The sequence below is a fragment of the Salmo salar genome, chromosome 22 (genome assembly GCF_965601325.2).
Source record: "Salmo salar chromosome 22, fSalSal1, whole genome shotgun sequence".
NCBI lineage: Eukaryota > Metazoa > Chordata > Actinopteri > Salmoniformes > Salmonidae > Salmo > Salmo salar.
This window is the reverse complement of record NC_138312.1, coordinates 5,601,912-5,625,060: the sequence shown is the minus strand read 5'-3', so window position 1 is coordinate 5,625,060 and position 23,149 is coordinate 5,601,912. Positions and strand designations below refer to the sequence as shown.

Sequence of the window (23,149 nt, the reverse complement as noted above, 5' to 3'; positions counted from 1 at the left end):
GCAGCGGTCAGACTTCATCGAGCCCTCAGACAGCCCCTGGGCGGTGCCAGTCACCATGGTTCCTAAGAATGTGGGCAAGATGAGGTTCTGTGCAGACTACAGGTGGCTGAATGAGATAACCAGGAAGGACTCATACCCCATACCACGTATCGATGAGTCGCTGGACCTGGTTAGGGGGTCCTCCTGGTTCTCCTCACTAGACCTCTGCAGTGGCTACTGGCAGGTGCGCCTCTCCCCAGAGGCCAGAGCCAAAACTGCATTCTCCACTAACCGAGGACACTGGCAGTTCAAGGTCCTGTGCATCGGCCTGTGCAACAGTCCAGCTACTTTTGAGCGTTTGATGGACAGGGTGCTGGATGGCTTCCCCCGACAGCAGTGTCTGGTATACCTCGATGACATCCTGGCCCATGGCAGCTCTTTCCAGTCAGCCCTGGTGGCGCTACGACGTGTGCTGGAGCGCTTGGCTGCCGCAGGACTGAAGCTCCACCCTGAGAAGTGCCACTTCATGAGGAGAGAGGTGTCCCTCTTGGGCCAACGAGTGGGGAAGGAGGGTATGAGCACCATGGAGGACAAGGTGGGGGCTGTCTGAGACTGGCCCACCCCCACCGACCAGCATCAGCTGAAGAGCTTCCTGGGCCTGGCCTCATGCTAGAGGAGGTTTGATACGGGGCTTCTCAAGCGTTGCTTCTCCCCTGAACTGCCTGCTGCCGAAGGACAAGGCCTTCACTTGGACAGTGGAGTGTGAGGAGGCCTTCAACACCCTCAAACGTGCACTGATCGAGGCCCCCGTGGTCGACCCCCCTGACCTCACCTTGCCCTTTATCCTGGACACAGACGCAAACAATGTGGGCATGGGTGGGGTGCTGGCAGAGGTGGGGCCAGAGGGGGAGAGAGTGGGGGCGTACTTCAGCAAAACATTTGACAAACATGAGCGCCGCTACTGTGTCACCCGGCAGGATCTCCTGGCTGTTGTGGCTTCCATCAACTTCAAGTACTACATGGGTGGCCTGCCCTTTACTGTAAGGACTGACCACTCTGCTCTCCAGTGGCTCATGTCTTCAGAGAGCCAGCAAAACAGTTATTCATGAAGATCTAAATGCATATTCAAATGAAACTGACATTGAAAATGGCCTAGTTTGAAATTAGGTATGCCTAGCTTGTTTTTTGAGGTATTAAAAATAGAAAATGTTCTTGAGACAAGATGTGTGGGCATATAGGCAGATGTTGCAATAGGAGGATGAATTTTGAATTTGAATCTTTCCCCGGAATTTTAAAGCTTGTTTCCAGCGTAAAGCATTGCAGACTAAAGTGTTGTTATATATTGTTTTATATAATCAGGTCCATATAATTTGTATTAAAATCAATTATATCAGTAGCTAGCTTTGGATCCCAGGAAGAGTGCAGCAGGTAACGGGGATCCTCCCCCCAAAAAATACCTCATGTTTTCAGGACATCAGTAGGCATAGCTGCGGAAAGTAGGGGTGCTGAGGGTGCTGCAGCACCCCCTGAAAATCGGAATATTTTTTTTTAAATTAAAAAAACATTCAATTATTTTATTTTTCTCACAAAAGTAGTGCACTAGCCCTTTACTTTATTAGCCGTCTGTAGCGCAGGGGAAACATTTTTTTTTTTTTACAGCGCCGCAATACATCTCAGTTTATTGCATAAATCGTACATACATTGGATTGCAATGCTGGTGCGATAAAATAATCCAGTCCAGTTTAATTACAGTTTAGGCTAATCCAAGTGTGGCAACCCGGGGGCCAGCAGGGAGCTACAGAGGAAGGAGCAAGACCTTGGTCAGCTCCAGAGGGCTAGAGAGGCCAAGGTGAGTCAGCACCATGGACAGCTCTACAGGCACCAACTAGGGCTGATGATTCAACACCAATACTACTCAGTCCAGGTGCTGCAACCAATTGGCACCTGGAATTGGTCCACCTGTCCTTCGTTACCCCAAATTAGTATAAGTAGAGGTGCAGTCACTTGGGCGGTCCGAGGAGCCGCCAGGCCGGACACCGAGTGACCCACCCATGACCTAAGAGGCCTTTCAGTTGTATTTCTCCCCTCCCTGTTCCTCCAACCTTAATTAAAGAACAACTTTTGTTTGAGCACCGCAAAACGATCTCCTGCTGTCTTATTTTATTGTGAGTTTCACCTCTGACTCCCCTGGGCTTCCCCATATGACACATTGTAAATGGAGAAGGCTAAAACATGATCAGCGCAGATTGGCAAATCAAAATAGCAGCACAAAGGTTTCGGGTGAACAGAGTGGTGCTGTCATTCAAGGTCTTTTATTGTGTTTGTAATGAGCACGGGATGGTTGCATTTTGGCATCTGTTCAGATGGATGAAGTCAGCGGGGAACACATGCAGCATACAGACACCACTGCTACAGACATACCACAGATCTTACATGCAGTGGTGTGCTATATTTTTAGGCGAGGGAGTGCAAAAAAATACGTAAATTAAGTAATTTACGTATAATTTCCTCAATAAATATTTGTATCGACAGATGTAGCCTATTGAATAGCCTATCATTACAGGGCAACCAACCCTGTTCAGGGAGTGCTACCGTACTGTAAAGTTTAATTCTAACCCCAGTTGTAACTAACCCGATCCATCTTAGAAAATAGGTAATTATTAGAATCAGGTGTGTTAGATTAGGGTTGGAATGAAAACCTACAGGTAGGGCTCATGATTTGGAACACCTATCCATTGCGGTGTGTAGGCCTAAAGCATTGTAGGCTTGTTTTTTATAAAGTGCATTCGGGAAAGTATTCAGATCCATTGACCTTTTCCACATTTTGTTACATTACAGCCTTATTCTAAAATGGATTGAATTGTTTTTTTACTCATGAATCTACACACAATACCCCATAATGACAAAGCAAAAACAGGTTTTGAGTAATTTTGGCACATTTGTAAAAAAATACAATAAACTGAAATATCACATATACATTAGTATTCAGACCTTTTACTCAGTACTTTGTTGAAGTACCTTTGGCAACAATTACGGCCTCGAGTCTTCTTGGGTATGACGCTACAAGCTTGACACACCTGTATTTGGCTAGTTTCTCAAATTATTCTCTGCAGATCCTCTCAAGCTCTGTCAGGTTGGATGGGGAGTGTTGCTGCACAGCTATTTTCAGGTCTCCAGAGATGTTAGATCGGGTTCAAGTCCAGGCTCTGGCTGGGCCACTCAAGGACATTCAGAGACTTGTCCCGAAGCCACTCCTGCGTTGTCTTGCCTGTGTGCTTAGGGTCGCTGTCCTGTTGGAAGGTGAACCTTCACCCCAGTTTGAGGTCCTGAGCGCTCTGGAGCAGGTTTTCATCAAGGATCTCTCTGTACTTTACTCCGTTCATCTTTCCCTCGATACTGACTAGTCTCCCAGTCCCTGTTGCTGTAAAACATCCCCACAGCATGATGCTGCCACCACCATGCTTCACCATAGGGATGGTGCCAGGTTTCCTCCCGAGGTGAAGCTTGGCATTCAGGCCAAAGAGTTCAATCTTGGTTTCATCAGACCCGAGAATCTTGTTTCTCATGGCCTGAGAGTCCTTTAGGTGCCTTTTGGCAAACTCCAAGCGGGCTGTCATGTGCCTTTCACTAAGGAGTGGCTTCCGTCTGGCCACTCTACCATAATAGCCTGATTGGTGGAGTGCTAAAGAGATGGTTGTCCATCTGGAAGGTTCTCCTATCTCCACAGAGGCACTCTGGAGCTCTGTTAGAGTGACCCTGATTGCTCAGTTTGGCTGGGTGGCCAACTCTAGGAAGAGTCTTGGTGGTTCCAAACTTCTTCCATTTAAGAATGATGGAGGCCACTGGGTTCTTGGTGACCTTCAATGCTGCAGAATATTTTTGGTACCCTTCCCCAGATCTGTGCCTCGACACAATTCCTTCGACCTCATGGCTTGGTTTTTTCCCTAACATGCACTATCAACTGTGGGACCTTTATATAGACAGGTGTGTGCCTTTCCAAAGCATGTCCAATCAATTGAATTTACCAAGGAAGATCAATGTAAACATGTTACATCTGAGCTCAATTTAGAGTCTCATAGCAAAGGGTCTGAATACTTATGTAAATAAGTTATGTTTGTTTTTTGTATTCAATAACTCAATAAAAACTGTTTTTGCTTCGTCATTATGGGGTATTGTGTGTAGATTGATGAGTAAAAAAATATATTTAATCAATTTTAGAATAAGGCTGTACCATAACAAAATGTGGAAAAAGGTCTGAATACTTTCCGAATGCACTGTACACAAGTGGAGGCTCCTCAGAGGAGGAAGGGGAGGACCATCCTGAATTTCAGAAGAAAAAAATTGTGAAATATTATCCTTTTTAGATAAAACTATACTAAATATATTCACATCACCAAATAATTGACAAAAACACACTGTTTTTCAATGGTCTACAGTAGCCTGAACACCACTCTGTAGGGTAGCACCATAGTGTAGCCGGAGAACAACTAGTTTCCATCCTCGTCTGGGTACAATTTATTTATTTATTTTGCTCCTTTGCACCCCATTATTTCTATTTCTACTTTGCACTTTCTTCCACTGCAAATCTACCATTCCAGTGTTTTACTTGCTATATTGTATTTACTTTGCCACCATGGCCTTTTTTGCCTTTACCTCCCTTATCTCACCTCATTTGCTCACATTGTATATAGATGCAATTGTAAATGAGAACTTGTTCTCAACTTGCCGACCTGGTTAAATAAAGGTGAAATAAATAAACATTGACTTCAATACAAAACCTAGGAGGCTCATGATTCTCACACCCTTCCATAGACTTGCACATAAATTATGACAACTTCTGGAGGACATCCTCCAACCTATCAGAGTTTCTGCAGCATGAACTGACATGTTGTCCACCCAATTTAAGGGTCAGAGAATGAATGTAGTACTGAAAGCATAAGCTACAGCTAGCTAGCACTGCTGTGCATAAAATGTGGTGAGTAGTTGACTTAAAGAGAGAGAAAGACAATAGTTTAACAGTTTTGAACCAAAAAATGAAGGAAAAGCAAGAGAGAGACCTAGCTATATTTCTATTTTTTTTCACGTTCACTTAGTGAATGCAGCTTGCTAGCTTAGCCTACTCAAACACCCGGCTCAAACAGAGAGGTACGCTATGTTACCTATCTGGTTATGGCTATCCAACACTGGAACTCTTCCAAGTCAAGGTAAGCTTTTAGTTTTATTAATTTATTTCTACTGGGATCCACCAGTGTAACTGCTAAACTGCTTGCTAACTGTGCACTGTACTTTCTGCATGATTGTAGTGGGTTTACTAATGCATAAGTTCTAATAGCTATGTTGACTTGGCGTTAGCTAATACGGTGATGATGTAGGCTGACATGTTGTCCACCCAATTTAAGGGTCAGAGAATGAATCTAGTACTGAAAGCATAAGCTACAGCTAGCTAGCACTGTTGTGCATAAAATGTGGTGAGTAGTTGACTTAAAGAAAGAGAAAGACAATAGTTTAACAGTTTTGAACAAAAAAATGAAGGAAAAGCAAGAGAGAGACCTAGCTATATTTCTATTATCTTTTCACGTTCACTTACTTAGTTAGCGAATGCAGCTAGCTAGCCTAGCCTACTCAAACACCCGGCTCAAACAGAGAGGTACGCTATGTTACCTATCTGGTTATGGCTATCCAACACTGGAACTCTTCCAAGTCAAGGTAAGCTTTTAGTTTTATTAATTTATTGCTACTGGGACCCACCAGTGTAACTGCTAAACTGCTTGCTAACTGTGCACTGTACTTACTGCATGATTGTAGTGGGTTTACTAACGCGTTAGTTCTAATAGCGTTAGCTAATATGGTGATGATGTAGGCTGTGTGTAGCAGTTTAGCGGTTACGATATGAAGGTTTGTTGGAAAGGTTTTTTCGCCTGGTCACAGACAGCTGATGTGTTGTGCACTGAAGTCCACAAGCGAGGGGAAAAGGTGAAAAGAGAAGAGCGCCTAGATGCGAGAAGGAAGCATAGAATAATCAAAGGGATCATGCAGTTTGTATGTGGCTGTTATGACAGTGAACTGTGTTTGTGTGTGATCAAGGGTGTATTCATTCCGTCAATTTTGTTGAAAATAATGTATTAAACAGAAGCAAACTGAACGAAACGGGGATAAACAATAGAAACTCTTGTTTGCAAGTGTTAGACTTATGATTACACCCTAGATCAGCTAGCTGCAGACAAGATTGTGCAAGGCAGTATTGAATGTGTCAATGTCTGTCACCTTGATTACTCAAATTTCGTTGGACCTGTGCACCTATGTTGTAAACTTTCATTCATAGGCTAGGTTGTAGTAACCTCATGCTGGGTATAAGGAACATGTTAGTATCATGTAGTAAACCTATCGATGTTAAATTGAGCTGGGTGAATGGAATATGAATGACAGTCAAATCCAGTATGCTGTAATAGAAATAAGGCCATGCTCATAAAAAATAAATAATTGTCCTCCCTCATTTTAAACGGCACCAACCGCCACTCATATACACCATCCGAGCAGCGCAAAAAGCTTGGGACTGAAGTACATTTTCTTAAAAATACAACTTTGCCCTGTGCTTCTACGAGCATGCTCTTCATATAGCCTAGGCCTATAGCCTATAGTATAAGTTATGGATCATTTTATTGAGACCACACTAGGCGAACTTGATATTGCACACCCAGCAGAAAATCAGGGATGAGGGCCATCATCGGACACCCATGAGATACCATGATAAGCAACTAATTCTCAAACCCTGAGCAATATAACATTTAATCGATTACAAATTACATAACCCTCCCCTGGACTAAATAAAAAAAATACTAAAACCTCCCCTTGACTGAAATTGAAAAAGCATGACCCTCCCACATTTTCCTCCAGTTAACTATTGTGTACATTTTGATCTCCCTAGCGATTTACTTTGACTATATATCCATAACACATTCATTACACAACCGTAAGCTTTCCTGTACGTGTTACAACAGATCCCAACCACATTATAAAAAATGGTTAATGAAATATATTAACCTGTCTGGGCTAGGGGGCAGTATTTTCACGGCCGGATGAAAAACATACACAATTTAAACAGGTTACTACTCTGGCCCAGAAACTAGAATATGCATATTATTAGTAGATTTGGATAGAAAACACTCTGAAGTTTCTAAAACTGTTTGAATGGTGTCTGTGAGTATAACAGAACTCATATGGCAGGCAAAAACCTGAGAAAAATCCATGCAGGAAGTGGAAAGTCTGAGAATTATAGTTCTTCTTTTGGTTCTCTATCGAAGCTACAGTGTCTGTGGGGTGACGTTGCACTTCCTAAGGCTTCCATTGGCTGTCTAAAGCCTTCAGAAAGTGGTTTGAGCATTTTCCTGTCACTGGGGCAGATAATAGGAGCTCAGTTACTGAGTGGTCTGCCTGGCAACAAAGGGATTGGATATGCGCAGTCACGCGAGCACGCCGTTCCTTCTTTTTCTTCTTGAATGAATATGCTATTGTCCGGTTGGAATATTATCACAGTTTTACGTTAAAAATACCATAAAAATTGATTTTAAACAGCGTTTGACATGCTTCTAAGTACGGTAATGGAACATTTGACTTTTTGTCTCTCGTTCCGCGCTCGCGCGTTATGCCTTTGGATAAGTGATCTGTACGCACGAACAAAACGGAGGTATTTGTACATAAATATGGATTATTTCGAACAAAAACAACATTTCTTGTGGAAGTAGCAGTCCTGGGAGTGCATTCTGACGAAGATCAGCAAAGGTAAGAGAATATTTGTAATACTAATTCTGAGTTTAGGTTGCTCCGAACTTGGCGGGTGTCTGAATAGCTCACCGTGATGGCTGAGCTATGTACTCAGAATATTGAAAAATGTGCTTTCTCCGTAAAGCTATTTTAAAATCTGACACAGCAGTTGCATCCAGGGGTAGTCTATCTATAATTCTTAAAATAATTGTTATATATTTTGTCAACGTTTATGATGAGTATTTTTGTAAATTGATGTGCACATTCACCGGCCGTTTTGGTGGGAATACATTTCCTGAACATCACGCGCCAATGTACAATGCTGTTTTTGGATATAAATATGAACTTTATCGAACAAAACATACATGTATTGTGTAACATAATGTCCTAGAAGTGTCATCTGATGAAGATACGTCAAAGGTTAGTGCTTCATTTAGCTGTGTTTTGGGTTTTATTGACACATCAATCAATCAATCAATCAATCAATCAAATGTATTTATATAGCCCTTCTTACATCAGCTGATATCTCAAAGTGCTGTACAGAAAACCAGCCTAAAACCCCAAACAGCAAGCAATGCAGGTGTAGAAGCACCGTGGCTAGGAAAAACTCCCTAGAAAGGCCAAAACCTAGGAAGAAACCTAGAGAGGAACCAGGCTATGAGGGTTGGTGAGTCCTCGTCTGGCTGTGCCGGGTGGAGATTATAACAGCACATGGCCTAGATGTTCAAATGTTCATAAATGACCAGCATGGTCAAATAATAATAATCATAGTAGTTGTTGAGGGTGCAACAAGTCAGTAACACAAGAGTAAGTGTCAGTTGGCTTTTTCATAGCCGATATCCTTGCTTTGAAAATGGCTGTGTGATTATTTTTGTCTATGTACTCTCGTAACATAATCTAATGTTTTGCTTTCGCTGTAAAGTCTTTTTGAAATCGGACAATGTGGTTAGATTAACGAGAAGTTTGGTGTAAAATAGTTGTATGTTTGAGAAAGTTGAATTATGACATTGTTGTTTTTGAATTTGCCGCCCTGATATTTCACTGGCTGTGTCCCGCAGGTGGGACGCTCGCGTCCCACCTAGCCCATAGAAGTTAATAGAACCTTTTCCAGTACACGACACACTGACGTCACACACAGATACACGCGACTCTTGGCTGCAGTAAGAAAACCATCGCCATCTGCGCCCATTCAACATAGTCTAGATTTACATTTTTATTACTTATAAATTGCTTGAACAGTCTCTAAGATTATATTTGGTTGTGCTCTTTGCAAAATAACTATCTGGGATGCAGCAGTTGTTAGTTGGAATGCTAACGCTCATTGACATAGGCTATATCAAAAAACCTAGCCAAAGAGCCATTTTACTGGTTGAAGTTTATAATTAAAAAGGACAATCATACGAGCCTTAAAATCGAATTATAATCCAAAAGTAGTGTGCAATGCACTCATAAGCAACATGTAGGTAGAGGCTTTGAGGTGCAGACCCCCGGCCCACCAACTTGCACGAATCGCCCTCATATGGCAAAAACTAATGTAGACATTAATAAATGCATTTCTAAAGCTTCCCCCAAAAAATGTAAAATGGTAAGGGGATGCCAAGATGGAGACACTGTGGCTTCAACACAGCGCCCCCTACCAGTCATATAGTGTATATAGTTTATAAATCATTGGTCTCGTTCCGACTCCCTACTATGGGACACAGTGCCCCCTATCAGTCATCTAGTGTATATTGTTTATAAATCATTGGTCTCGTTCCGTTCATTATTATTGGACACAGTGGAGATCGAATGTCAATATTGATGTTGCAAATTATAATGCCTAGATGCTTTTTACAGTGGTGATTAAGTTTATAAATTGCATGGCTGGGCAGTGGGTCTGTAAAAGTAGTAGTAGGAGTAGTGCGTTGCTTGGTAACAACGTAAATGGTGGCACTTTTTCTGAATGTACTCGCCATGTGGATGGCATTTAGTGTATCATGGGCAGGATAAACAGATGTTTTATTATCACATACACCAGATAGGTCTAGTGAAATGTGTTGTCTTACAGGGTCAGCCATAGTAGTACGGTGCCACTGGAGCAAATTAGGGTTAAGTGCCTTGCTCAAGGACTCATCAATAGATCAGTGTTGCCAACTATTTTTCAGTGAGATCTGCTATTGGCTCCTTGATTTGTCCCAGAAGTCACTAGATGGCATTTTGAATTTGTCGCTAGAATCTTTTACCCATAAAGGTCTCTGGAGGGGTCTGAAAACTCGCTAAATATAGTGACAAACTTGCTAAATTGGCAACACCGCAACAGATTTTTCACCTTGACGGCTCGGGTATTCAAACCAGCAACCTTTTGGCTACTGGCCCAACACTCTAACCGCTAGGCTACCTGCTGCCCTAGACTATAACATTAGGTCTAACAATGGGAATTCCAAAACACCCGTTGTATAAGTAAGCTTAATTTTCAACATTTTCAAAATGAGATTTGGCCTTTTGGCATATATGATAACAATGGTATGGCAGAAGCACACTTTTCAGAACAGCCATAATGATAATAACTCTATCATTGTAATGCTGCATCTATTAAGATGCCTAAATATGAACTCTTGCATAGCATGACATGAATGCGCTATAGATATGCTATGGATTTATTTAATTAATCTTTAATAATGTGGTTGGGACATGTTATAACATGTTCATTAAACACTTATAGATGTGTAATGAATGTGTTATGGATATATAGTCAAAGTTAATCGCTACCAATCATTTTGATTGATTGACATTTTAGCACAGATTTCCACTATTCATATTTTAAAGGCGGGTCTCGGGCTTGATCAATATGGAACAGTATGTAGATTTGTTGTGCTCGTGATGATCACCGCAAACCTTAACAAGCAGCCACCTTAAATATTCTGTTGGATAAATCTGCTTCCAGCTAAATACATTGTACGGTTTGGCCTCACTAACTTGTGCAGGTCTTCTTGTCATTGTTGAGAATGTAGCCAGCGTTGCAGTTGCAGGTGAAGACGCCTGGCGAGGCGATACAGATCTGCTCACAGTCATGCTTCCCCTCACCACACAGGTCCATCACTGTGTTTCATAAAAAACAGAGAAACTGATTACTGCATGGATGTGGTTTCATGTACAGAATACAGTTCACTAAGGTACACACACATTATGCATTATCATGCAGTTATTTAAGGAGTTATGACAGTCTTAAAATGTCTTATCATTCCATAATGATCCTGAGGTAAAATCTTTTGAGTCATGTTGAAAAATTGCCAAAGACAGGAGATATCATGTGTTGACTGTAAAACAGTATGAACTCATACATGCTTATAACTAATATTAATTTATTCCGAGTGTGCACCTTAGGTGAAGTGATACCCATTTACTTCAAACTGGCAGTCCAGCTTACTACTAATGGCAGATCATCCTAACCATCTTGAACGTTATGCGGATTTGAGGGTGAGCTGAGAAAAATCTTCCGGCAGTCAGTCTAATGTACTTTCTGACTGTTTTCCGTTTGAGTTATTGTATTTTTTATTTGTATTTTATTTTATTTCACCTTTATTTAACCAGGTAGGCTAGTTGAGCACAAGTTCTCATTTACAACTGCGACCTGGTAATACCAATGATGCAAAAGTATTCATCCCCTGTCACGTCCTGACCATAGTAAGATGTTATTTTCTATGGAAGAGTAGGTCAGGGCGTGACAGGGGGTGTTTTTCTAGGTCTTGTATTTCTATGTTGTTAGGTTCTAGTTTTGGTATTTCTATGTTGGTTTGTTTGGGATGATCTCCAATTAGAGGCAGCTGGTCCTCGTTGTCTCTAATTGGAGATCATACTTAAGTAGGGTTTTTTTTCCATCTGGGTTTGTGGGAGATTAATTTTGAGTCAGTGTATGTTTCTCCACTATCACGGTTTGTTGTTGTGTCAGTTCAGTTTATTTGTGTATTGCATAGTTTCACAGAGTAAATAAAATGTGGAACGACACACACGCTGCACTTTGGTCCACTCCTCCATTCAACATCCGTGACATCCCCCTTGGCGTTTTTCCTATTTTGTTGCATTACAACCTGTGGTTTAAATTAATTTGATTTGGATTTCATGTAATTGACATACACAAAATAGTCCAAATTGGTGAAGTGAAATGAAAAAAATAACTTGTTTGAAAAAATTCTAAATAATAACAAATCGGAAAAGTGGTGCGTAAAAATGTATTTACCCCCTTTGCTATGAAGCCCCTAAATAAGATCTGGTGAAACGAATTACCTTCAGAAGTCATGTAATTAGTTAAATAAAGTCCACCTGTGTGCAATCTAAGTGTCACATGATCTGTCACCATCTCAGTATATATACCCCTGTTCTGAGAGCCTCCAGAGTCTGCAACACCACTATGCAAGGGGCACCATGAAGACCAACTAGCTCTCCAAACAGGTCAGGGACAAAGTTGTGGAGAAGTACAGATCAGGGTTGGGTAATAAAAAAATATCCGAAATTTTGAACATCCCACGGAGCACCATTAAATCCATTATTAAAAAATGGAAAGAATATTGCATCACAACAAACCTGCCAAAGAGGGCCGCCCACCAAAACTCAGGGACCAGGCAAGGAGGGCATTAATCATAGAGGCAATAAAAGAGACCAAAGATAACCATGAAGGAGCTGCAAAGCAGCACAGCGGAGATTGGAGTATCTGTCCATAGGCCCACTTTAAGCCATACACTCCACAGAGCTGGGTTTTACAGAAGAGTGGCTAAAAAAGCCATTGCTTAACTTTTTTGGGATAGGGGGCAGTATTTTCACGGCCGGATAAAAAACGTACCCGATTTAATCTGGTTACTACTCCTGCCCAGAAACTAGAATATGCATATAATTAGTAGATTTGGATAGAAAACACTAAAGTTTCTAAAACTGTTTGAATGGTGTCTGTGAGTATAACAGAACTCATATGACAGGCCAAAACCTGAGAAGATTCCATGCAGGAAGTGCCCTGTCTGACAATTTGTTGTCCTTCTGTTGCATCTCTATCAAAATTACAGCATCTGTGCTGTAACGTGACACTTTCTAAGGCTTCCATTGGCTCTCTAAAGCCGCCAGAAAGTGGAATGGGGTGTCTGCTGTCTTTGGGCAAAGTATAGGAGCAGAGTTTGTAAGTGGTCAGCCTGGGGACAGTGAGACTGGAGATGCGCGTTCACGAGACTTCTCAATTTTTTTTCTTTCAGTCTTTGAATGAATACAACGTTGCCCGGTTGGAATATTATCGCTATTTTACGAGAAAAATAGCATAAAAATTGATTTTAAACAGCGTTTGACATGCTTCTAAGTACGGTAATGGAATATTTTGAATTTTTTTGTCACGAAATGCGCTCGCGCGTTACCCTTCGGATAGTGACCTGAACGCATGAACAAAACGGAGGTATTTGGACATAACTATGGATTATTTGGAACCAAAACAACATTTGTTGTTGAAGTAGAAGTCCTGGGAGTGCATTCTGACGAAGAACAGCAAAGGTAATCCAATGTTCCTAATAGTAATTCTGAGTTTAGGTGACCACGAAGTTGGCGGATGTCAAAATAGCTAGCCGTGCTGGCCGAGCTATGTACTCAGAATATTGCAAAATGTGCTTTCGCCGAAAAGCTATTTTAAAATCGGACATAGCGATTGCATAAAGAAGTTCTGTATCTATAATTCTTAAAATAATTGTTATGTATTTTGTCAACGTTTATCATGAGTAATTTAGTAAATTCACCGGAAGTTTTTGGTGGGTATGCTAGTTCTGAAGATCACATGCTAATGTAAAAAGCTGTTTTTTGATATAAATATGAACTTGATGGAACAAAACATGCATGTATTGTATAACATAATGTCCTAGGAGTGTCATCTGATGAAGATCATCAAAGGTTAGTGCTGCATTTAGCTGTGGTTTGGGTTTATGTGGCATATATGCTTGCTTGGAAAATGGCTGTGTGATTATTTGTGTCTATGTACTCTCCTAACAGAATCTAATGTTTTGCTTTCGCTGTAAAGCCTTTTGGAAATCGGACAACGTGGTTCGATTCAGGAGAAGTGTATCTATAAAATGGTGCAAAATAGTCAGTCCTATGTTTGAGAACTTTGAATTATGACATTTTGTGGTTTTAAATTTGGCGCTCTGATTTTTCACTGGCTGTTGAATAGTGTGTGACGATTTCGTCCCACCTCCCCTAGAGAGGTTAAAGAATAAAATAAGCAAACATGTTTGGTGTTCGCCAAAAGGCATGTGGGAGACTCCCCAAAAATATGGAAGAAGGAACTCTGGTCAGATGAGACTAAAATTGAGCTTTTTGGCCATTAAGGAAAACATTATGTCTGGCACAAACCCAACACCTCTCATCACCCCGAGAATACCATCGGCAGGGACTGGGAAACTGGTCAGAATTGAAGGCATGATGGCTGGCGCTAAATACAGGGATATTCTTGAGGGAAACCTGTTTCAGTCTTCCAGAGATTTGAGACTGGGATGGAAGTTAACCTTCCAGCAGGGCAATGACCCTAAGCATACTGCTAAAGCAACATTTGAGTGGTTTAGGGGAAACATTTAAATGTCTGGGAATAGCCTAGTCAAAGCCCAGACCTCAATCCAATTGAGAATCTGTGGTATGACTTAAAACCTGTTGGGGCTCGGGGGCAGTATTGAGAAATTTTGAAAAAAATATGTGCCAATTTTTAACTGCATCCTACACCAACTCAGAAGCTAGGATATGCATATTATTAACACATTCGGATAGAAAACACTCTGAATTTTCTAAAACAGTTTGAATGGTGTCTGTAAGTATAACAAAACTCATATTGCAGGCAAAAACCTGTGAAAAATAGATCAAAAAAAAATGTGAATTTTGTGACTGTACTATTTAGTGTCATTGTTTTATAGATACCATAGTGAGAAAGGATTCGTTTCGCAACACCTACGGCTTCCACTAGATGTCAACGATCTTTATAAAGTTGTTTGAAGCGTCTATGATAAACAGAGAGCAAATTAGAATGCAAGGAAGTTGACATGTCGTCACTTCATTTCTTTGCGCCTGCGCATAAATCTGAGAAGCGTGAGTTTGTCATTATTGTTTATCTAGACATAGGATAGGTTGTGTGAAAATATTACTGATGTTTAACGTTAAAAATGGACCAAAAGATTAATGCTAAACAACATTTGACATGTTTGAACGAACGTAAATAGATTATTTACTAGGTTTTTTTAGCTTTTCGGCGTGATTTTACACCCCCCCCCACCACGTTTTGTGGGAGCATAATGAACGCTAACTACTTGGTGTTATTTGGACATAAATTATGAACTTTGTCAAAAGAAACCACATTTGTTCCGGACCTGGGATTCCTGGCAGTGCCTTCTGATGGAGATAATCAAAGGTAAGGGGATATTTACAATGTTATTATCGATATTAGATGATGCTAACTGTATAGCATAGCTTATTGTTCTTAGCATAGCACCCCGTTTATTGCAAAATGTGATTTCCCAGTAAAGTTATTTTGAGATCTGGCCATTCGGTAGCAATTACGAGATGATAATATATTATTCTTTGAATGACAATATTATAATTTACCAATGTTTTCGAATAGTAATTTTGTTATGTTCACCGGAAGCATTTCAGAGAAGAAAAAAAATCGGAATTTCACGCTACTGTAAAATGCTGTTTTTGGATATAAATATGAACTTGATGGAACAAAAAATGCATGTATTGTATAACATAATGTCCTAGGAGTGTCATCTGATGGAGATTGACAAAGGTTAGTGCATAATTCTAGCTGGTTTCTGCTTTTGGTGACGCCTGACCTTGAATTGAAAATGGATGTTTGTACTTTTGTGGCTATGTACTGTCCTAACATAATCTAACTTTATGCTTTTGCCGTAAAGCCTCTTTGAAAATCGAACAATGTGGTTAGATTAAGGAGATGTTTATCTTTTAAATTGTGTAAAATAGTTGATTGTTTGAGAAATTGAAATTATTTGATTTTTGATGTTTTGAATTTCCAGCCTTGTTAGCAATCCCGACTCGTGGTTCATTGCTAACCTGTAGCCCCAACAGGTTAAAGATTGCTGTACACCAGCGGAACCCATTCAACTTGAAGGAGCTGGAGCAGTTTTGCCTTGAAGAATGGGCAATGATCCCAGTGGCCTGATGTGCCAAGCTTATTGAGACATACCCCAAGAGACTTGCAGCTGTAATTGCTGCAAAAGGTATACAAAGTATTGCACGCTGAAGTTTTCAGTTTTTTTGTCTTATTTCTTGTTTGTTTTACAATAAAAAATATTTCGCATTTTCAAAGTGGTTGCATGTTGTGTAAATCAAATGATACAACCCCCCCCAAAATCTATTTTAATTCCAGGTTGTAAGGCAACAAAATAGGAAAAATGACAAGGGGTGGTGCATACTTTCGCAAACCACTGAAATTGTAGACACGTCTGGCACATATAAATAACAAAACAGTACAAAAATATTGATATGGCAAGTAGGCATTACCAGGAGATAATCGTATGCATGCGTGCATGTGATGTATCAATTGGAGAAATAACCAATATACTTTTTTGGCAGATGTATGATGACGTAATAAATGAATAAATGCTTTGATATTACATTCGGCGGTATAGTCATCCATGGATGTGGCCTGGGGAAAATATAAGGTTTCAGTTCATGGGACCTATCTGTCAAAGAGCAGTTTGATCTTGAGACTTTCTTGAGTATTACTAGGCAAGTGACCATATCCAGTTGAGTCCAGTGTATTTTATTAAGTTAGAAAACTCATTGAAAGTGAACTGGATAGCAGAGAGGAGTAACTACTGTAGGTCATACCGCTTATTAAGCTAGTGTTTATTAATCTAATGTTGGTTCAGAACATATGGCACGTATGGACTACCTGTAACAGTACACACAGATAATGGTCACCACTTTTTTACGAACATCCAAATTAGAGTATTTTCCCCCCCATGTAAAATAAAACAGTTGTACACCCAAATGCCTATGTGTAGACTCATATAAAAAATAAATTGTCAATTAATCTCACATAGACTTCAATATTTGGGTTCAATAGCTTAAGCGTGCTCCTGGCTTTATAAAGATTCAATTCTCTTAAAGGCCCAGTGCAGTCAAAAATGTGATTTATATGTATTTCCACAATATGAGGTTGGAATAATACTGTGAAATTAATGATAATGCCCTTTTAGTGTGAGACCGCCTGAAATTTCAGCCTGTTTTGGTTGGATAGAGGTTTGGCCTGCCTGTTGACGTCACCTGGCAATAAATTAGCTAATAGATAAATAAGAGAGTTCCAAACCTCTGCCAATAACAGCTAGTTTTCAGTTTTCCTTTCCCCACTCAGACCACTCCCAGACAGTCCTAGCAAAATTCTTACTTGAGAAATTGCTCTTTGCTGTTTGTTTTAAATTAAAATTGTTAAAAATAATCACAGTAAGGTACTGTACTTAATTGTTACACAGAAATGATTTGATATTGAGATAAAAACAGCTGCAATGGCCCTTTAAAGTGTGTAGAAACTTACTCTGGCAGGTCTTTCCATCCTCCTGGAGCATGTATCCCTCAGCACAGCGGCAGAAATAGCCATTGAGTACATCCACACATTCATGCTGACAGCTGTGATTCCCAAACGAACAGTAGTCGATCACTGAAGGAAGGAAAATGCAAAAAAATTACATGCTTATAGAAATTAAGTTATAATGCATAATATTAAATAGTAATTCAATAATGCTCTTGATTGTATTTGTCACACATTGATGTAGTGCTAATGAAGGCTTTATGAAGGCTTCATAAGCTGCACGTCATTTAAAGCGGGACCCTTAAGTCGATAGGAAATATTACTTTAAGGTTTATATTATGGGACTTGCTTGGCAAGCTTATGAGAAATATCCATATCTATGTTAGACTGCTTTGTAAGCTCTATCTTAATGATCCCTTTGGATTATCATATGTCTGCATGAAAACAAGGGTGAGGAAATTAATGAATAATGTTTTTGAGTGAAAGTACAGTATACTTACAGTGGATTTTACAGTTTAAAAAAAATATTTCCTCACCGTTGTTTTCATGCAGAAATATGAGATTTCAAAGGGGTCATTAAGACAAATCTAACAAATCAGCTTATCACAGATATGCGTAATTCTTTTACATTTCTTGCAAATCTATAAAAACTTAAATATTACATTTACAGAAGTATTCAAACCCTTTACTCAGTACTTTGTTGAAACATCTTTGGCAGCGATTACAGCCTCAAATATTCTTGCTGCAAGTTTGGTACCACTGTATTTGGGTAGTTCTGTCCAATTATTCTCTGCAGATCCTCTAAAGCTCTGTCAGGTTGGATGGGGAGTGTCACTGCACAGCTATTTTCAGGTCTCTCTGGGTTCAAGACCGGGCTTTGGCTGGGCCATTAAAGGACATTCAGAGACATGTCCCAAAGCCACTCCTGCATTGCCTTGGCTGTGTGCTGGAAGTTGGAAGGTGATCCTTCGGCCCAGTCTGAGGTCCTGAGTGCTCTGGAGCAGCTTTTCATCAAGGATCTCTCTGTACTTTGCTCCGTTCATCTTTTCGTCGATCCTGACTAGTCTCCCAGTCCCTGGCGCTGAAAAACATCCCCACAGCATGATGCTGCCACCACCATGCTTCACCGTAGGGATGGTGCCAGGTTTCCTCCAGATGTGATACTTGGCATTCAGGCCAAAGAGTTCAATCTTGGATTCATCAAACCAGAGAATCTTGTCTCTCATGGTCTGAGAGTCCTTTAGGTGCCTTTTGGCAAACTCCAAGCAGGCTGTCATGTGCCTTTTACTGAGGAGTGGCTTCCCTCTGGCCACTCTATCATAAAGGCCTGATTGGTGGAGTGCTGGTAAGCATTGAACGTAATTTCCAGTCGCAACTTAGACTTGTTTTCGTGCTGCTGTAAGGTTTGATGCTAACGTTCCTGCTAACGTTTTCACCCTGGACACTTTATCTGGACATGGTTGTACACGACCTCCACCAGCCGAAGCTAAGTAGTAACATTAAGCCTTCTAATTGTAGTCGCTGTACTCAAAATATACAGGAGAACGATCGCCTTATGGCGAGGATTGCCGAGCTGCAAGCCCAGCTTCAGACGTAAGGGTAATTTATTAAGTGTCGGAAAGGATGAAACAGCGTCTGTGCCACCAATAAGTACAGATAGAAGTATAAATCCCTCGCACAGTCCCCGCAGCCGGAAAATTTTCTCATGGCTTCTGGAAGGAAATTCTGTAGGAATGCTCAACCGGTGTCACTCATTCAGCCGACAGAAACTTTCAACCGGTTCTCCCCATTAAGCAACGAGTTGGAGTCAGAGTCCGGGTCTTCTCTGGTCTCTCCTCCACCCGTTACGGGGTCTGAGACGCCGAAGCCTCCCATCATTAGCTCTGACAAATTGAACACCCTAGTCACTGGCGACTCCATTACCCGTAGTATTAGACTTAAAAAGAATCATTCAGCGATCATACACTGTTTACCAGGGGGCAGGGCTACCGATGATAAGGCCAATCTGAAGATGGTGCTGGCTAAGGCTAAAACTGGCGAGTGTAGAGAGTATAGGGATACTGTTATCCAATTCGGCACCAACGATGTTAGGATGAAACAGTCAGACGTCACCAAGCACAACATAGCTTCAGCGTGTAAATAAGCTAGAAAGATGTGTGGGGATCGAGTAATTGTCTCTGGCCCCCTCCCAGTTAGGGGGAGTGATGAGCTCTACAGCAAAGTATCACAACTCAATCGCTGGTTGAAAACTGTTTTCTGCCCCTCCCAAAAGATAGAATTTGCAGATAATTGGCACTCTTTCTGGGACTCATCCACAAACAGGACCAAACCTGGCCTGCTGAGGAGTGACGTCCTCCATCTTAGCTGGAGGGGTGCTCTCATCTTATCTACGAACATAGACAGGGCTCAAACTCCCTTAGCTCCACAATGAGATAGGGTGCAGGCCAGGCAGCAGGCCCCATTGAGACCGTGTCTGTGCCTCGATCTAGGTTGGGCAAAACTAAACATGGCGGTGTTCGCCTTAGCAATCTCAGTGGAATAAAGACCTCCTCCATTCTTGTCATTATTGAAAAAGATTGTGATATCTCACATCTCAAAATAGGGCTACTTAATGTTAGATCCCTCACTTCCAAGGCAGTTATAGTCAATTAACTAATCACTGATCATAATCTTGATGTGATTGGCCTGACTGAAACATGGCTTAAACCTGATGAATTTACTGTGTTACATGAGGCCTCTCCTCCTGGTTACGCTAGCGACCATATCCCCTGGGCATCACACAAAGGCGGAGGTGTTGCTAACATTTACAATAGCAAAATGACTACGTTTCCATCTTTTGAGCTTCTAGTCATGAAATCTATGCAGCCTACTCAATCACTTTTTATAGCTACTGTTTACAGGCCTCCTGGGCCGAATACAGCATTCCTCACTGAGTTCCCTGAATTCCTATCGGATCTTGTAGTCATGGCAGATAATATTTTAGTGACATTAATATTCACATGAAAAAGTCCACAGACCCACTCCAAAAGGCTTTCAGAGCCATCATCGACTCAGAGGGTTTTGTCCAACCGGACCTACTCACTGTCACAGTCATACTCTGGACCTAGTTTTGTCTTGGACTATCGGACCACCATTTTATTACGTCTGCAATCGCAACAAATAGTCTGCTCAGACCCCAACCAAGCATCATCAAAAGCCTGCTATAAATTCTCGGAAAAGCCAACGATTCCTAAATGCCCTTCCAGACTCCCTCCACCTACCCAAGGACATCAGAGTACAAAAATCAGTTAAAACTTCTTTGGGATAGGGGGCAGTATTTTCACGTCCAGATGAAAAGCATGCCCAAATTAAACTGCCTGTTTCTCAGGCCCAGAAGCTAGGATATTCATATAATTGGTAGATGTGGATAGAAAACACTCTGAAATTTCTAAAACTGTTTGAATTATGTCTGTGAGTATAACAGAACTTATTTGGCAGGCGAAACCCAGAGGACAAACCAAGCAGGGTTTTTTGTTGTTGTTGAGGTCACTCTTATTTCAATAGATTTCTTTGGAAACCTAGATTTCTAAGGCAGTTGCTTGCAGTTCCTATCGCTTACACTGGATGTCAACAGTCTTTAGAAATTGGTTGATGTTTTTACTTTGTGTAATGAAGAAGTACGGCTGTTCAGAATGACGCTCGAGGGAAGTGTACTGTTTGATAGAGGCGCATGACCAGAAAGCACGCTCCACATCGTTTTCCTCCGGTATTGAACGCTGTTTATCCCGTCTTAAATTTTATCGATTATTTACGTTAAAAAAATACCTAAAGATGTTTTAGGAAAGTTGTTTGGAATGTTTGGACAAAGATTACAGGTAAATTATGAGATATTTTGTAGTCATGTGGCGCGAGTTGGAACCGGTGTTTTTCTGGATCAAACACGGCAAATAAATGGACATTTTGGATATATAACGACGGAATTAATCAAACAAAAGGACCATTTGTGATGTTTATGGGACATATTGGAGTGCCAACAGAAGAAGATCTTCAAAGGTAAGGCATGCATTATATGTTATTTCAGACTTTTGTGTTGTGCCTGGTGGGTTGAATTCTGATTATCTGTGTTTGTTTGATGGGGTGCTGTCCTCAGATAATAGCATGGTTTGCTTTTGCCGTAAAGCCTTTTTGAAATCGGACACTGTGGTTGGATTAACAAGAAGTTTATCTTTAAAATGGTGTATAATACTTGTATGTTTGAGGAATTTAAATTATGAGATTTCTGTTGTTTGAATTTGGCGCCCTGCAATATCACTGGCTGTTGTCGAGGTGGGACGCGTCCCACATATCCCGAGAGAACCACCTAACTGAGGAACTCAATTTAACCTTCCGCAATACCCTAGATGCAGTCGCACCCCGAAAAACATTTGTCATAAGAAACTTGTTCCCTGGTATACAGAAAATACCCGTGCCCTGAAGCAAGCTTCCAGAAAATTGGAACAGAAATGACGCTCCACCAAACTGGAAGTCTTCCGACTAGCTTGGAAAGACAGTACTGTGCAGTATTGAAGAGCCCTCACTGCTGTTTGATCATCCTATTTTTCCAACTTCATTGAGGAGAATAAGAACAATCAAAAATATATTTTTTTATACTGTCGCAACGCTAACTAAAAAGCAGCATTCCCCAAGAGAGCATGGCTTTCACTTCAGCAGTGATACATTCCTGAACTTCTTTGACGAAAAGATCATGATCATTAGAAAGAAAATTACGGACTGCTCTTTAAATCTGCGTATTCCTCCAAAGCTCAGTTGTCCTGAGTCTGCACATCTCTGCCAGGACCTAGGATCAAGGGAGAGACTCAAGTTTTTTAACATTACATCTCTTGACACATTGATGAAAATAGTCTTGGCCTCTAAATCTTCAAGCTGCATAGACCTTAGTGCTCCTAGACCTTAGTGCCGCTTTCTTCTGGAGGCCACATTCTTTTGGAGAGATTGGAAACCCAAATTGGTCTACGCAGATAAGTTCTGGCCTGGTTTAGATGTTATCTGTCGGAAAGATATCAGTTTGTCTCTGTGGATGGTTTGTCTTCTGACAAATCAAATGTTCCTCAAGGTTCCGTTTTACGACCACTATTGTTTACACTATTTTACCTGTTGGTGATGTTATTCGGAAACATAATTTTAACTTTCACTGCTATGCGGACGATACACAGCTGTGACTTTCGATGAAACATGGTTAATCCCCAAAATTGCCCTCCCTGGAAGCCTATGTTTCAGACATAAGGAAGTGGATGGCGGCACATTTTTTACTTTTAAACTCGGACAAAACAGAGATGCTAGTTCTAGGTCCCAAGAAACAAAGAGATCTTCTGTTGGATCTGACAAATAATGTTGACGGTTGTACAGTCATCTCAAATAAAACTGAGGGACCTCGGCGTTACTCTGGACCCTGATCTCTTTTGACGAACATATCAATAATATTTCAAGGACAGCTTTTTTCCGACTCTGTAACATTGCAAAACTCTGAAACTTTCTGTCTAAAAATTATGCAGAAAAATGTATCCATGCTTTTGTCACTTCTAGATTAGACTACTGCAAAGCTCTACTTTCCGGCTACCTGGATAAAGCACTAAATAAACTTCGGTTAGTGCTAAACACGGCTGATAGAATCTTGACTAGAACCCAAAAATGTTTTAACTTTAACCTGTTATGGCTAGGGGGCAGTATTTTCACAGGCTGGATAAAAAACGTACCCGACTTAATCTGCCCAGTAACTAGAATATGCATATAATTATTGGCTTTGGATAGAAAACACTCCAAAGTTTCTAAAACTGTTTGAATGGTGTCTGTGAGTATAACAGAACTCAAATGGCAGGTCAAAACCTGAGAAGA

The 23,149-nt window shown here is 40.8% G+C and overlaps 1 protein-coding gene across 3 annotated transcripts in view; it reads right to left on the bottom strand.

Annotated features, from left to right (window-relative positions):
* matn4 (matrilin 4) overlaps positions 1-23,149 on the bottom strand; it is a 60,004-nt gene that overhangs the window by 19,102 nt on the left and 17,753 nt on the right. For all 3 annotated transcript variants that reach the window (XM_082967348.1, XM_082967346.1, XM_082967347.1), the window contains 2 exons: positions 17,285-17,407; positions 10,696-10,818 (listed from right to left, as the gene is read on the bottom strand). In XM_082967348.1, the coding sequence (XP_082823474.1) occupies positions 10,696-10,818; positions 17,285-17,407 (246 nt within the window). The remainder of the gene's footprint in view (positions 1-10,695; positions 10,819-17,284; positions 17,408-23,149) is intronic.